General features: G+C 52.0%; 1 protein-coding gene across 10 annotated transcripts in view; it reads right to left on the bottom strand.

Moving 5' to 3' along the window:
- Positions 1–13,371, bottom strand: part of Enosf1 (enolase superfamily member 1) — a 31,700-nt gene extending 18,329 nt beyond the window's left edge. For 9 of the 10 annotated variants that reach the window (XM_013519472.1, XM_013519282.1, XM_013519499.1 and 6 more), the window contains exons 1-2: positions 13,224–13,371; positions 5,928–6,036 (exon numbers count right to left, since the gene is read on the bottom strand). In XM_013519472.1, coding sequence (XP_013374926.1) covers positions 5,928–6,036; positions 13,224–13,307 — 193 coding nt within the window. In that variant the 5' untranslated portion in view covers positions 13,308–13,371. The remainder of the gene's footprint in view (positions 1–5,927; positions 6,037–13,223) is intronic. The other variant, XM_013519540.1, reaches the window with a different exon arrangement.
- Positions 13,372–13,578: the final 207 nt, after the last annotated feature.

Raw genomic sequence — 13,578 nt, 5'->3', positions numbered from 1 at the left:
TTTTTTTGGTTTTTCTCCGGTACCGGGAACCGAACTCACGACCTTGCGCTTGCCAGGCAGGCGCTTTGCTGCTGAGCTAAATCCCCAGCCCCGGAATTCTTGATGTTTTAATATGCAATCAACAAACCAAGACATGAGCCGGGGGCAGTAGCCCACGCCTGTAGTCTCAGCACTTGGGAGGCTGAGCAGGAGGATTGACAGGAGCTTGAGGCCAAGCTTGGGCTACATAGTGAGTTCCAGACCAGCTTAAGCTATATAGTGATACACTATCTCAAAAAACAAAAGGAAAAAAAAAGTTAACACATGAAAACACACCGACTAGCTTTTATGAAAAAAAAATTTAGGTTGCAAAGGTACATGCTTTATCCAACCATTCCAAGTTGGTCTCTGTCCTCGTCATGACTGACAGGCCGCGGTAGAACAACCGAGCCTATACACTGAGCTAAACTTCCTGAGCAGAGTGGATACAGTTAGACTGGTTATCATGTGACCCATAGATCTGTGAGTTGAAGTATGGTTCCCAAATCATTTTCCTCTTCACTTTGTAAAGTGTTCTGATGACCAGATTCAAAGCTAGACCTGCTAGTTCAAGGTTTTTAAGGAATAAGAACGCTCTGACCTACAGACTCTTTAAAACGTCATGTTATTATTGATAAGTACACAAAACACCTTAAATTCACACCATCACACAGTATTAAAGACAAAATGAAGCAAGGTGTGTCATTCCAGTTAGGAGGCAGAGGCAGGAGGATCACTGTGTGTTTGAGATCAGCCTGGGTTACATAGTAAGCGATACCCTGTCTCAATAAAATAAAAAGAAAAAAACAACAACAAAAAAAGAGAATTTGCAGTTAGCATAATAATTATGAAATGTTAAAGTATATGAAAATAGTCTTCATTAACACTGAACTTCTTGCCAGGCATGTTGGTGCACGCCTATAATCCCAGCACTTAGGAGGCTGAGGCAGGAGAATCACTGAGCTCACGGCCAGCCTGAACTACACAGCAAGACCCTGCCTCAAACAACAACAACAAAACAAAAAACACATTGCTTCTTACTATTGACTTACGACACTACAACTACATTTCTCATGAGTACTTTGAAGGCTAACTGCATCAGCACTACCATCAATTATTATTTCTGGTGCTTTGAAAGACATTATATTATTTAAAATGAAGAGGGGCTGGGTGTGGTGGCGCACACCTGTAATCCCAGCACTCAGGAGGCTGAGGCGGGAGGATCATTGCCAGTTCAAGGTCAGCCTGGGCTACAAAGTGAGCTCAAGGCCAGCCTGAACTGCATAGTGAGACCTTGTCTCAAAATACCAAAAAAAAATAAATAAATAAAAAAAATAAAATGAAGAGGGGCGGGATACAATGGAGTTCAGTGATTGTCCAGTCTGTGTGAGGCCTTGGGTTTGATCCCTAGCACTATCTCTCTCTCACTCACACACACACACACACACACACACACACACACACACACACGATGAAGAATAAGTAACAAAGTGTACGGGAAAGACACTTCCAGTCTTTGTGCATTCCACAAAACATGTAACACACATGTAAATGACCAAAATAATCAGATAACTCATCCACTTAGCCCCAAAGGCATTTATTTACTATAAAACAGTTTGATAAACATGTTGCTTGGTGTTATGCTGCTTTAAGAGCAGAAATCATAAGTTATTTATGTGGTGATTAACAGCGCTCAGTTTTACTGCCCGTCAGAGGCTGTGAGGAAGACATTCTGAAGTGGTACCACGTGCTCACGGGCATGCCTGGCCTCACGCTTGTGGGCAGATGTAGCTTTTAGGGCTGAATTGGCCATTCTGGTTTGCTCAGGCTTTTGCTGATGGGCTGCATCTATCATCTCAGCTCAAATCTTCATTCCTTAGAATTGTCTGTTTGTTTGTTTGCTTGTTTTGAGACAGGGTCTCGATGTGTAGTTCAGGCTGGCCTCAAACTTGCAGCAATCCTCCTGCCTCAGCCTCCCCAGTGCTGAGATTACAGGCGTGAGCCGCTATGCTCGCTCTCTAGAATTGTGATAAGACAATGTCCTCCTCCCACCTTGATGGTTGATGCTCTTGGATTTTAAAGTTTCTGAAGAGAGAGTCACTGACTCATGGCAGGGATGTTATTACAGTATCTGCATCAAACCCTGGCCTCATGGGTTTAAACGGCTGCCATGTCTTAGTTACTTTTCTCATTGCTGTGACATGAATCTTCTTTTTTTTTTTTTTTAGCCAAAACCAGCTGTGACATGCATCTCTTTTTTTTTTGGTACTGGAAATCAAACTCGGGACCTTGCGCTTACCAGGCAGGCACTTGTGCCACTGAGCTATATCCCGGGCCCAATGTGAATCTTTAAAAGCTACCTTTTTTGGTCTATTTAAAACTTCTTCCCTTTTCACATCCTTTCCTTTAACACCCAAAGTTAAAGGGGGAAAGGTTTATTTAGCTCACAGTTTATAAATGTTTCAGTTCATAATCGGCTGACTCCGAGGCAGGGTGACCGACAGAGGCATTGCAGAGAACAAGGTAGCAGCAGTAGCAAGGGGCCTTATGAGCATCTTTCTGCCCCTTTTATCTTATCCACACTGCTCAGGGCGGTTGCACTCACACCCTTAATCCTAGTGCCCTTGAGTCTAGACTGCAGGTGAATCCATCCACAGCCGCCTCTGAAAAAGCCCCAGCGATGACCACGTGGGGCTCTGGGGGACATGTACACACAGCCCTAACACGCTGTAAATCACCGACTACAGCAGCCTGTGGTTGGCATCAGGGTAGCAAACGCATCTGACGGCAGCTGAGGGTGATCTCATCTTTTCTAGTCGAAAGGATGAACAAGCCACACTGGTATTATTCATCCACAACATGTGGATTTTCCGTCCTCAACACGAAGACACTGCAGGGAGTTAATGGAAATCTGCAGCTTTTGATAGAGATCTGGGTTGTGGTGATCTGACTCCAGGGCAGAGAAATTCAGGTCTGCATGTTTGACGGGACGGGTGGGACTTCATCTGGAAAAACTTGGCCCTTGACAGACAGCTTCTTGCTGACTAAACTCAAGTTTTCTCCTGGGACCTCGACTCTCTAGGACGCCCAGCCCTGAAGGACATTCTGTGACACTGTGGGGGGATGTGGGCATTAGAGTTCAAGTGGTGACGTGAACTCTGTGTGTGTGTGTATGTGTGTGTGTGTGTGTGTGTGGTTCTAGGGGTTGAACCCAGGGCCTTTACACTGAGCTCTATCCTGAGGATTTTAAATTCTTTTTCTTTTGAGATAGAATCTTGTTAAGTTGTTCAGGTGTCCAGGCTGGGTTCAAACTCGAAATCCTCTTGCCTCAGCCTCCGAGAGTGCTTGGATTACAGGTGTGCACCACCATCCCCAGCTTTATTTATTATTTTTTGGGGGGGGGGGTTCTCTGGTACCGGGAACCGAACTCACGACCTTGCGCTTACGAGGCAGGCGCTTTTGCCGCTGAGCTAAATCCCCAGCCCCCCCAGCTTTAAAAGATACCTATTTTGGTCTATTCAAAACTTCTTCCTGGGTCAGGGGTATAGCTCAGTGGTTCACCGCCTGCCTGGCAAGGTCCTGAGGTCCTGAGTTTGATTTCTAGCACAAAAATAAATAAATAAAACTTCTTCCCTTTTTATAGCCTTACCTTAAAAAAGGAAAAAAAGCTAGCTTGGTCTACATTGTACATGTCAGTATACATTTGCCCAAACCCACAGGACACGCGACACTGAGCCTGCGTGGGCCTGATGCAGCGGCCAGGGTTCACTGGCTGTGACAGAGGGACCCACACTCTGCAGGGCGGGTGGCACGGCCAGCGTACGGCTCGATACTGTGAGCTGAAAACTGCCCTGATAAAGCCAGGAGCAGGATGGCACGCTTCTGTAATCTAGTGCTCCGGGAAGCTGAGGCAAGAGGATCGCCAGTGGCAGCCCAGCTTGGGTCTTAGCGACTCACAGAGACCCTGATAAAAACTGTTTAAAAGGGCTGCATCGCTCAGTGTGGAAGCCTGGCGGCTGAAGGGGCGGGGGTAGGAAGGACGGGAAGAAAGAATAATTAAGTAAATTGAATAAAGGTATCAGCTGAGGGAAAAGTGGCCAACAAAAAACATCACCGTACTCTACATGGTGAAAAACAACTCTCCCTCCTCCTCTACTCTGCCTAAAGGACTGGTCGGGGAAGCGGGAGAGACGCGGACGAGGACCGCGGAGGAGATGGAGCCCCGCCCCGAGCATCACGTGGAGGATCACGTGGAGCAGCACGCGGCCAGGGCGGAGTCAAGAGCAGTAGCACGAGGAGCCCGGCCCCGAAGTCCTAAGGACGAGGGGCTGATCACCCCCGCCCCTCCTCCCACTGCTCGCTCGTCCCTCCCTGTGCGCCGGGGCAGCAGCCTCCCAGCCTGGGCGGTAACAAAGAGGCTGCACGCGCTGCGCCCTGCGCTCTGGAGCCGTCGGAGGCCGGCGGCTGCGCGCGGCCTCGGTGGCTCGGCGTGCGGCCAGAGAAGGGACAGTGCCCGAAGCACGGCTCACAAACCGGCCTCGCTCCCGCGATCACTCCGTCGGGGAAGCAACGGGAAGGCTGGGACCTAACGGTGGGGCGAGAGGGCGTCCCGCACCACACGGGTTACCTTGGAGATGCACCTCAAAGTGACACCCAGGCAGAAGGAAGGGCCCCTCTCTGGGCAACTTGGAGGCACTTTTTAAAATAGCGATTCTCGCAGTGCACTGCGGTCCTGTCTCCCGCGTTTGAAGGTGCTGGTTTGTCTGTGCAGCCGTCCGCGGTCTCTCTCTCTCCACTGCGTTCTCCGGTGCCCGGCGCAGCCGACGCTCGGCCGTCCTCCAGGAGGTCTGCAGGCCGCTGAGGCCGGCGGTGCTGATCTGCCGCCCGGAGGACCTGGGTCTCTCTGTCTCTGTCTGTCTCTCTCACACACACACAAACACACACACATTTACCTGCTTGACAATATTAAATCTTTCAGTAGGCCAAGACTTCTATCTACGCCTATCCAGCAGGCTAACAGCGCATCTCTCCAGGGGAGAGGCACGGCATGGCCACACAGGCAGAAAGCTGGTTTCCCCCTTCCTGACCTCCACTCTCCAATCGCAGTAACCGGAGAGTGCGGTACGTACACCACACACCCACTGAAACTGATGGTGCGGGTCAACGTTTTGCACTGCTGCAGTGTGTGTGTGAATACGGTATGTGTGAATATGGTATGTGTGAATATGGTATGTGTGAATACGGTATGTGTGAATGCGGACACAAACAAGGCACGTTGAAATGTTCCAGAGACGATGAGTTTCGGAGTCAGACTCTGCCGCTCCTGAGTTGCTGTCTGGGCCTCAGTGTCCCTGTCTCTAAGGAATAGGGGGTTTGACATCACCGCTGAGCCCTTGCCCAGCTCTGAGGGATGTTATATTCTCTCTACTGTCTTTCGTTTAGGAAAGTGGGGCGCAGGTCATATGACTTGTACGCGGCCCCACGGGGCCCCCCAGGAATCTGCTCTTGCAAGGAACTTGTGAAATATCTCGAGAACTGAGCGGACTCACCGTGTGCACCCCAGTAAGCCCGGCCGGGTGAGCCCACGTCTGCGTCCTCCTGCTCCCCGGGGCCACCTGCCTACCTCAGGTGCTCCAGGCACGACATCAGCCAAGAGTTAAAAGCTGTGGAAGACACTCTAACAGTTATCACCTGACACTTCGAAATGGGTGGATTCCAGCTCTTTCCAGCAGGCTCTATATAGATGGCTACAAATGCAGTTACTTTAACTTCTCCCCATGAAATAAGTAACAAGCCATCTGACGCTGTTTTTACTCCCTTTGAGCAGTAACTACGAAGAAAAGGCAGATCAGCACTGGGGTCTAAGTGAACAAGAAGCATCAGGAGCCTCGACAGAACGCTCCACTCACCCACTTCGGTGCCCTTTCCCAGGGTGAAGGTGAGCCCGCACCCCCGGAGCCCGTCTTCCGCATCGGTCTCTAGGACAACGTAGGCCGCCGAGTAGTCAGGGTCCGTGTGCTGCAGGACAGAGCCCCGCCCCCAATGCAAACATGAGAGACCCAAAAATGAACGCCAGAAAGAGCGCAAGAATAGAAAATGGAACAAACAAGGGACACGGAGGACACCCACCCAGCTCATGGGACAGCTGAAGGACCCAAGGAAACCTGAGAGCTCTGAAAGGACCAAAGGAAGGTCCTCCTGCAGGATTCCAGTGAGGCCAACAGGTGCAAGGTATTTATTATATACTGTGTGAGTGTGTGTACGCGTGCACAGTGTGTGCGTGCTGGGGATGAACCCAGGACCTCACCCATGCTAAGTGCACGCTCTGCCACTGAGCTCCAGGCCCTGCCCCAGATACTTTTATTTTATTATTTTTTATTTTTTGGTGTTTTTTTGAGACAGGCTATTGTTACATAGCTCAGGCTGGTGCTGAACTCAAAGGAGATCCTCCTGCCTCAGCCTTCTGAGTGCTGAGATGATAGGCATGTGCCACCCTGCTTGGCAATACAGACATTTTTAATGCTAGTGCATAACCGGTGTTCAGCTCAATGTAAAGCCAGGAGTTCTCAACCACAGCTCTCTGAACAGAGTCACATTCACAAGCAGCTTCAAACTGAACAAGCCAAGGCTTCAAAAAGCTCTTCAGGAAAACTGGACTGAGTTTCACTGCAGCAGTTTACAACAGGGCTCACAAGACAACAACGCAAGCTCAGGGACCACAAGAGAAAAGATGGAAAGCCTTACGTCAACCTTTTTTCTCTAGGTTATTTTAGCCTTATACTATCAAACAGCATTTTTTTTTGAGCTACTAGGGATTGAACTTAGGGCTTCACGCATGCAGGTCAAGTACTCTACCACTGAGCTATACCCGTAGCCTTTTTTAAATTTAGAGACAGGGTCTTGCTAAGTTGTCCAGGCTGACTTGGCTTCAAACTTTTGATCCTCCTGCTTCAGCCTCCTGAGCTGGGGTTTCAGGTTCTGCACTACCAGGCCTGGCTTCGAGCAGTACTCTGGTAAGTATTCATTGTTTGACTGTTAGGAAACTCAGGAAGGCCTGACGACATGGGGAAATTTTTCGTAGAGTGGAAAGAAAAGGTTGAAACTCAAAGCCAGGTGAGAACAAACTAAGCACAAGGTTCTGCAGGGAAGCGTGGTCAGTGAGACACACAGCAGCTTAAGGGAGAGAGAGCAAAGGGGCAGTGGAGCCCGAGGGAGCTGTCTTTGGTCTCGCGGGGCAAAGGGCATTCGGATGGGCAGTGGGGCCGGAGAGAACTCTCAGCAAGAGGGCAATCAACTCAGACCCTGTGGGACAGCAGCCAGGCCCAAGGGGGCGCAGGGTGGGAAGTAGAGGAAACAAGGACAACGGCGGGGTGAGGGCAGAGAACAGATGCCCAGCCAGCCAGGCAGGATGGAGTCAGCAACTATTAAAGTTTCGCATAAGCGTATGAGAATTTATTATTGTCATTGTTATTAGTGAGATAGATAGATATAGATATAATTTTTTTTGGTGATACTAAGGATTGAACCCAGGACCTTTGCTCTGAACTATATCTTCAGCCCTGTTTTATTTTGTTTTGTTTTGTTTTGAGACCAGGTCTTGCCTTGCTAAGTCACTAAACTGCCCATGTTAGGCTCCAAAATATGATCTTCTAGGCAGGCATTTGTGCCACTGAGCTATATCCCCGGCCCCTAAAACATGATCTTCCTACCTCAACAAGTTATATGATATTTTATAGGTCTGGGCACGTTAATCAAAGAGTTTCACGTTATGCCAGGAGTGGTGGCACGCACCCGTAATCCCAGCACTCAGGAGGCTGAGGCAGGATTTCTGTGAGTTTAAGGCCAGCCTGAGCTCATAGGTAGTTCAGTGCCAGCCTGAATTACACAGAGACCCTATCTCAAAAAAACAAACAAACAAAACAAGGAAACAAAAAAGCCAAACAAACCCCAAAGAGAATTTCACATTATTTCATTTAACCTCCCCGACATTATAAAGTAGTACTACTTTAAGATAGTCCCTATCTTAGAGATGAGGAAAGTGAGTTGTAGAGAGGTTTAGTAACTTGCCCAAGGTCCTAGCATGAGAAAGTAATGGAGGCTGGGGGCTGGGGATTTAGCTCAGTGGCACAGCGCCTGCCTGGCAAGCGCAAGGTCATGGGTTCGATTCCTGGTACCAGAAGAAAAACAAAAACAAAAACAAACAAAAGAAAGTAATTAATGGAGGCAGAATGTCGGTCCCTGTGTTGGCGAGGGTGGGGGTGGGGCAGGGGAGAAGGTGTAATGACAGAGGGGAGCCCGAGTTTGGAGCCAGCGCCCAGCGGAGCGAGTGTGGGGTGCTGTGCTGTTGAGCTGCACACAGAGACTGTGCGTGAGGCCAAGGGGGACACAGCTGCGTCTGCTCTGAGGAAGTCGCACTTGAGAAGACACGGTTACCGGCACTCTTCCTGGGGCCAGGTAGAACGTAAGTCCCCTGGGGGACGGAAACAAGAAGGACAGGTGGCGGGCACCGTGCTCTGACTGCACTCGAAGCTGGGGCAGGCTTGGTGATGAGATGAAACCCACGGGGAGCTCTGCACAGGGCGGAAGGGACAGGAAGCACCTGGGAGGGAAGACTCTCAGGCCAGGGACCTGCTATGGCTGGGTCTCCATCAAAACTCACCTTGAGGCCTGAGACGCTTTCGGATTCGTGAGAGGTAATCAGGGTGCCTGGGCCCCATCCTCCTGAGGGGACTAGGACAGTTCTCCTGAGACTAGATGAGTCCTTGTGAGAATGTGCTGCCAGCCAGTTGGCCAGGCGCGCCCCCAGGTCTCTCCCACAGGTCCTCCCTGCATGTGGGTTCCACCTCCCCCATGCTTCGCTGCCATCACATGATGCAGCACCAAGCCCTCACCAGAGGCTGAGCACCGGCCAGGGCCACGCTCCACAACTGTGAGCTACATAAACCTCTTTTCTCTATAAATTACCCAGCCTTGGGTATTTTCTAACAGCAACACAAGTCCGACTAAGGCAGGGATAGTGGCAGAGGAGGCAGTGAAGGGGACGGCTAAAGAAAAGGCCGGTATGTGTCAAGGCCTGGTGCCCACCCGTTTGGCAGAGTCACTGCTCCTGGAGTAGAATTGAGAGACGAAGCCACACAGAGACTCCACGAATTAAAGACCACTGGCAGTTTCTGGGTTAGAAGGAGAGGAAGCAATGGAAAGATGAAACCTTCCACTGAGGTGTCAGGAGAGGACCAAAAGCACAAGAGGAGCTGAAGGTGATTGAAGCTTCTGAGCCCTGACGACTGGCAGAGAGATCCCAGCAGTTAAGATGAAAGCTCCGAGTTTTGTGTTTAGCATGAAGGTGAAAAAAGCACATGAGGAAATGCCCGTCTGTAAGTGGGATCTGGGAGACTTCGGCATAGTGACAGGTCCGAGAGGGACAGCACGGGAGTGTGCGTGTGATGTGAACGCCGGTGAGGGGGAAGCAGCAACCCGAAATGCAGGAAGGAGCCGGCAGGAAGGTAGAGCCCGGCAGGGACGCAAACGGGGAAGGAGGGCAGCCAACAGCGTGCAATCCCGCAGAGGACCAAGGAGGATGGAAGCTGAGGTAATGAAGCAATTGCAAGAAAGCAGGGAAGAGTAGCCGATTTCAGACCAAGGCTCATACAGATTAAGGAACGGCTCCAGGCAAGCGGCAGGCATTTGGAGCCCTGTGAGGAGGGGCAGAACCCGAAGGCATGTATTAGGGTCAGGCACCGGCTCCTGCAAAGTGGGAAGCCCGGCCCACGCGGATCCAGAAACAGTCGTAAAAGGGAGCCTAAAGATGGAGGTGCTGGAGGACGAGGGGTCAGCATGGCAGCCTCGGGACTGAAGCAGGGGGCCGGCGGACGCAGGATATGGACACGGTAAAGAGCAGAGGCTGGTTTGGAGAGCACGTGCAGAGAAGGGGCCGAGGGTGACACAATGGGCGGTGACTCCTGACTGCTGGGGACACAGAACTGGGGCCCCAGGAGAGAGAACCAGTCCCGGACCATGAGCAAAGAGAACAGGGAGGTGGCTGGAGCCCGCTGGGGCGCTCTCCGGGGAGCAAGTGCTGCAGCTGCTTTCTTGTCACTGAGACACAACCCCTGACACAACGGTAAGGGGGACAGGTCTACTCGGCTCACAGTTTGCAGGGGGCCCACAGTCAGCCGGCTCCCAGGCAGAGCGGTATCACAGAGGGGCCTGGCGGAGAAGAGCTGCTCAGGGCTTGGTGGACCGGAAGCAGAGAGAGGAAGGGAGGGAGGGAGGGAGCTAGGCCCTTCCAGCTCAGCCCCCATGGACCGCCTCCCCAACCAGACTTCCCCTCCCAGCCTCACATTTATGTGATAGCATTTTTTTTTTTTTTTTTTTTTTGGTACTGGGAATCGAACTCAGGACCTTATGCTTGCCAGGCAGGCGCTGTGCCACTGAGCTATATCCCCAGCGCCCAGCATCCCATTCAGCTATGAACTCATCAGTAGACAAAACCTCCCCACGATCCATCTGGTCACCCCCAAAAGCCTCACCTGAGTGCATGAGGCCCGGGAGGACATCTAGATAGAAACCAAAACAGGAAGCAACGAGCAAGTATGTGCAGGCTGTGTGTTCCTGACAAGGCGGCTAAGCCATCGCAATAGGAACCCTGGCTTGAATGGACTGGAGGACAATTCCAGGGCCCCTCTCGGAGAAAAGAAACAAGTGCAAATCCTACTTCTCATCAGGAAGGCTCACTCTGCTGCCTTGGGCTGAAGGCGGCGAAGCGCCGACTTCAGCACGTCCTGAGGGCGAGGGAAGCCAAGCCCACAGAAACTGCAAAGCAGTACATTCTCCGGAGGAGGCCCTGGAGAATCAGCACCCCAGCCTCCGCTCACCCCAGACACAAGTTGTGTTTCTTAAACGCTCTTGCCATAAACCAGGTTATCTTACCACCTCATGAATTCAGTTGTGTCTGGGCCCGAGTCCCCTCTGCTCACTTCCTTAGTGTAAACGGTAATACAGCGAACTCTTACAGGGGTTTCTCGGCCTTAGGCATCTCCCGCACACCTACGAAGTGGACAGCACTGTTCCTGAAAGATCAGCTGCCCTACCCGTTTTACATCCGAGAAAGCCCAGGCTTGGAGAGAACTGTGCTTCACCCACAGCAGCTAAGTCTCAGAGGCCAGGGGCAGTTGCACTCGACCAGGTGTTTGGCTTTTACAAACGCTGGTTGGGGCTGCAGAGCAGGACCCTGTCTCAAAACCAAACCAAACCCATGTATTTGTGAGTTAGGATAAAAAGGAGACAAAGAAAGCATAACCAAAAATTGTAAGACTGCAACTTTTGGGCCTCAGGTGCAGGTACCTAGGGTAATCTAGATCAGCAGACCTTAATTAAATTTAGGCTTCTTTCCTTCCAGATCTTAACATCACACTCAAACTTCTTTAGGTCTTTTTTTTCCTTTCCATTTTTGAGGCAGGGTCTCACTGTGTAGCCCAGGCTGGCCTTGAATTTATGGTGTTTCTCCTGCCTCAGCCTCCCAAGTGCTGGGATTATAGTTATGTGCCACCCATCTGGCTCCTAAAATTCCTTGGCCCTGAAGGCCCATAAATTGGCTTGACTGAAAACAAAAGAAGCCCTGGGGCCACACCTGGAGAATGGTTCCTGCCCTTCTGGGGCCTGGGCTACCCTTTTGCAGGGTTTCCACTCCCTCAAGAGAAGCATAAATGTTCCCCGTTCCTGGAAATCAGTGCCCTTCTGAGGCCCCGCACTCGATTTCTTTGCACGTGTACCTTTAATTCCTGCCTAGTAAAACCCTTCCCGTGCCTCTTCCTGACTAGTCCTGCAAGTCCTTCTCCGTGAGGGGGTGTAAAAGCCTGCAAACTTATTCTACAAGAAGGGTGGGTTAGGTTCCTTATTTCGGCTTCAGGGACCTCCTCGGATCTGGTCTGGTGATATTCACAGGTCTACAAAGGACTATAAACTGATTTTTTTCTTTGCACTGATTTTTTTTCTTTGTACTGGGGATGGAACCCAGGGCCTCCCTGGACTGAGCTACATCCCAGCCCTTTTTATTTTTTATTTCATGACAGAGTCTCGATCACTAAATTGCCCAGGCTGGGCTTGAACTTGCGATTCTCCTGTCTCTGCCTCCCAGGGTACTGAGATGACATGTGCCACCGTGCCCGCATTTACTGGGTTTTTAAAAGGCATTTACCATAGTAACATAAGAAAGGACTCACAGGGATTTAAAAAGTAAGAAGTTCATCTCAGAATAAAGGGCATTCGTTTGAGATGCTTGTTTTTATAAATCAGTCCAGGCTGACAGAGTAAAGAAACGTAATGAGCACGTTTGCCTTCTACCCAGCTCAGTAAGTAAAGACATCCCAGTGACGTGGAATTAGCGTCCCTGACCGCAGTCTCCTTCCTCTCTGCAGGTCCGACGGCCTCCCTCCAGGGACATCGCCACACGGCGGAGCTGTGTCTCGTGTGGACGGGGGCGCAGTGAGGGCCGCGCTCGGGCGTTGGGCAGCCCTGCACAAGACTGCTGTGTCTCAGAACCAGCTAAACGATAGTCAGTTCGCCAGGGGTCAGGAAGAAGTCCCTCTGATATTCTCAACAAGCAAAAAAGGCCTCGGCATCTAGGTACGGGTCAAAATCCGAGCCGTCCCTTACCGCAGCTTAAGGCTGACCTTCGCACCCTGCTCGGCCTGGCAAACGCTTTCTAGGCGTGTTCGCGGGTACCGGGCTCTCCCCTGAGCGGTCTCGCGGCGCTTCGTTTCTCAGCTCGGCTGTCACTTTCATTCTCAGATGCGCCCAGGAGGCGCCGACTTGGGTCTCCTCAAGTCACACCGCAGACGGCCGCAGAGGCCGGACGCGCCCCCCGCCCCGCCCCAACGCTCCAGCGCCGCCCGCTCCGCGCTCTCGGAAGAGGCGGCCGGCGCTGTGCTCCGGGCTCTTTTGGGGCGCCCAGAAGAACCTCTGCTGGTGTTCCATTTTATGGTGCGTTTTGACGTTTTCCCAGGAAAACGCGCATTGTAAAAGCAAAGCCAAGACGTTCTCAGTGACAGCAGGAGAAAAAAGCCATCCCGGAGCCGGGGATTCTAGCTGCTTACAGCGGCGGAGACAGGAAGCTTGCCTCGTCCCGTGCGGCTGCCGCTGGACGCGGGCAGCAGGGGTTGCACAGCCGTCCGCTTCCGCGCGGGCCGGCCGTCCGTGGCACTTACCATGGCGTCCGAGCCGTGGCCCTCAAGCGATGTGGGGAAGCGCACGTCGCGCACCAAGAGCCGGGAGATCCTGCCGCGCACCATGTCGCCAGCGCTCCACGGCCCCTGCCCTCCAGCAGCCCGGACCCTGGGAACGCTACGGGGCGGGGCATCGTCAAGGCACTGGACGCGGATTGGCCGTGCCCTTGGGAGGGGTTGCCTGAGGGGCGGGGCATCATCGCGTCGACAGGCGCTGATTGGCTACCCCATAGGGGTGGGGCGCCGCGTCCCTGGACTTGGCCCCAGGGTACTCAAGGCCCGGGTTGTGGCTCCCTGGAAGCGCCCGGCCTTCTCCGTCGCTGGCCCGCAGAGGTTT

The sequence above is a fragment of the Chinchilla lanigera genome, unplaced genomic scaffold (genome assembly GCF_000276665.1).
Source record: "Chinchilla lanigera isolate Chin_1 unplaced genomic scaffold, ChiLan1.0 scaffold00001, whole genome shotgun sequence".
In the NCBI taxonomy this organism is placed as follows: Eukaryota; Metazoa; Chordata; class Mammalia; order Rodentia; family Chinchillidae; genus Chinchilla; species Chinchilla lanigera.
Note: the sequence above shows the minus strand (reverse complement) of the source record. Positions and strands in the feature narration are given on the sequence as shown.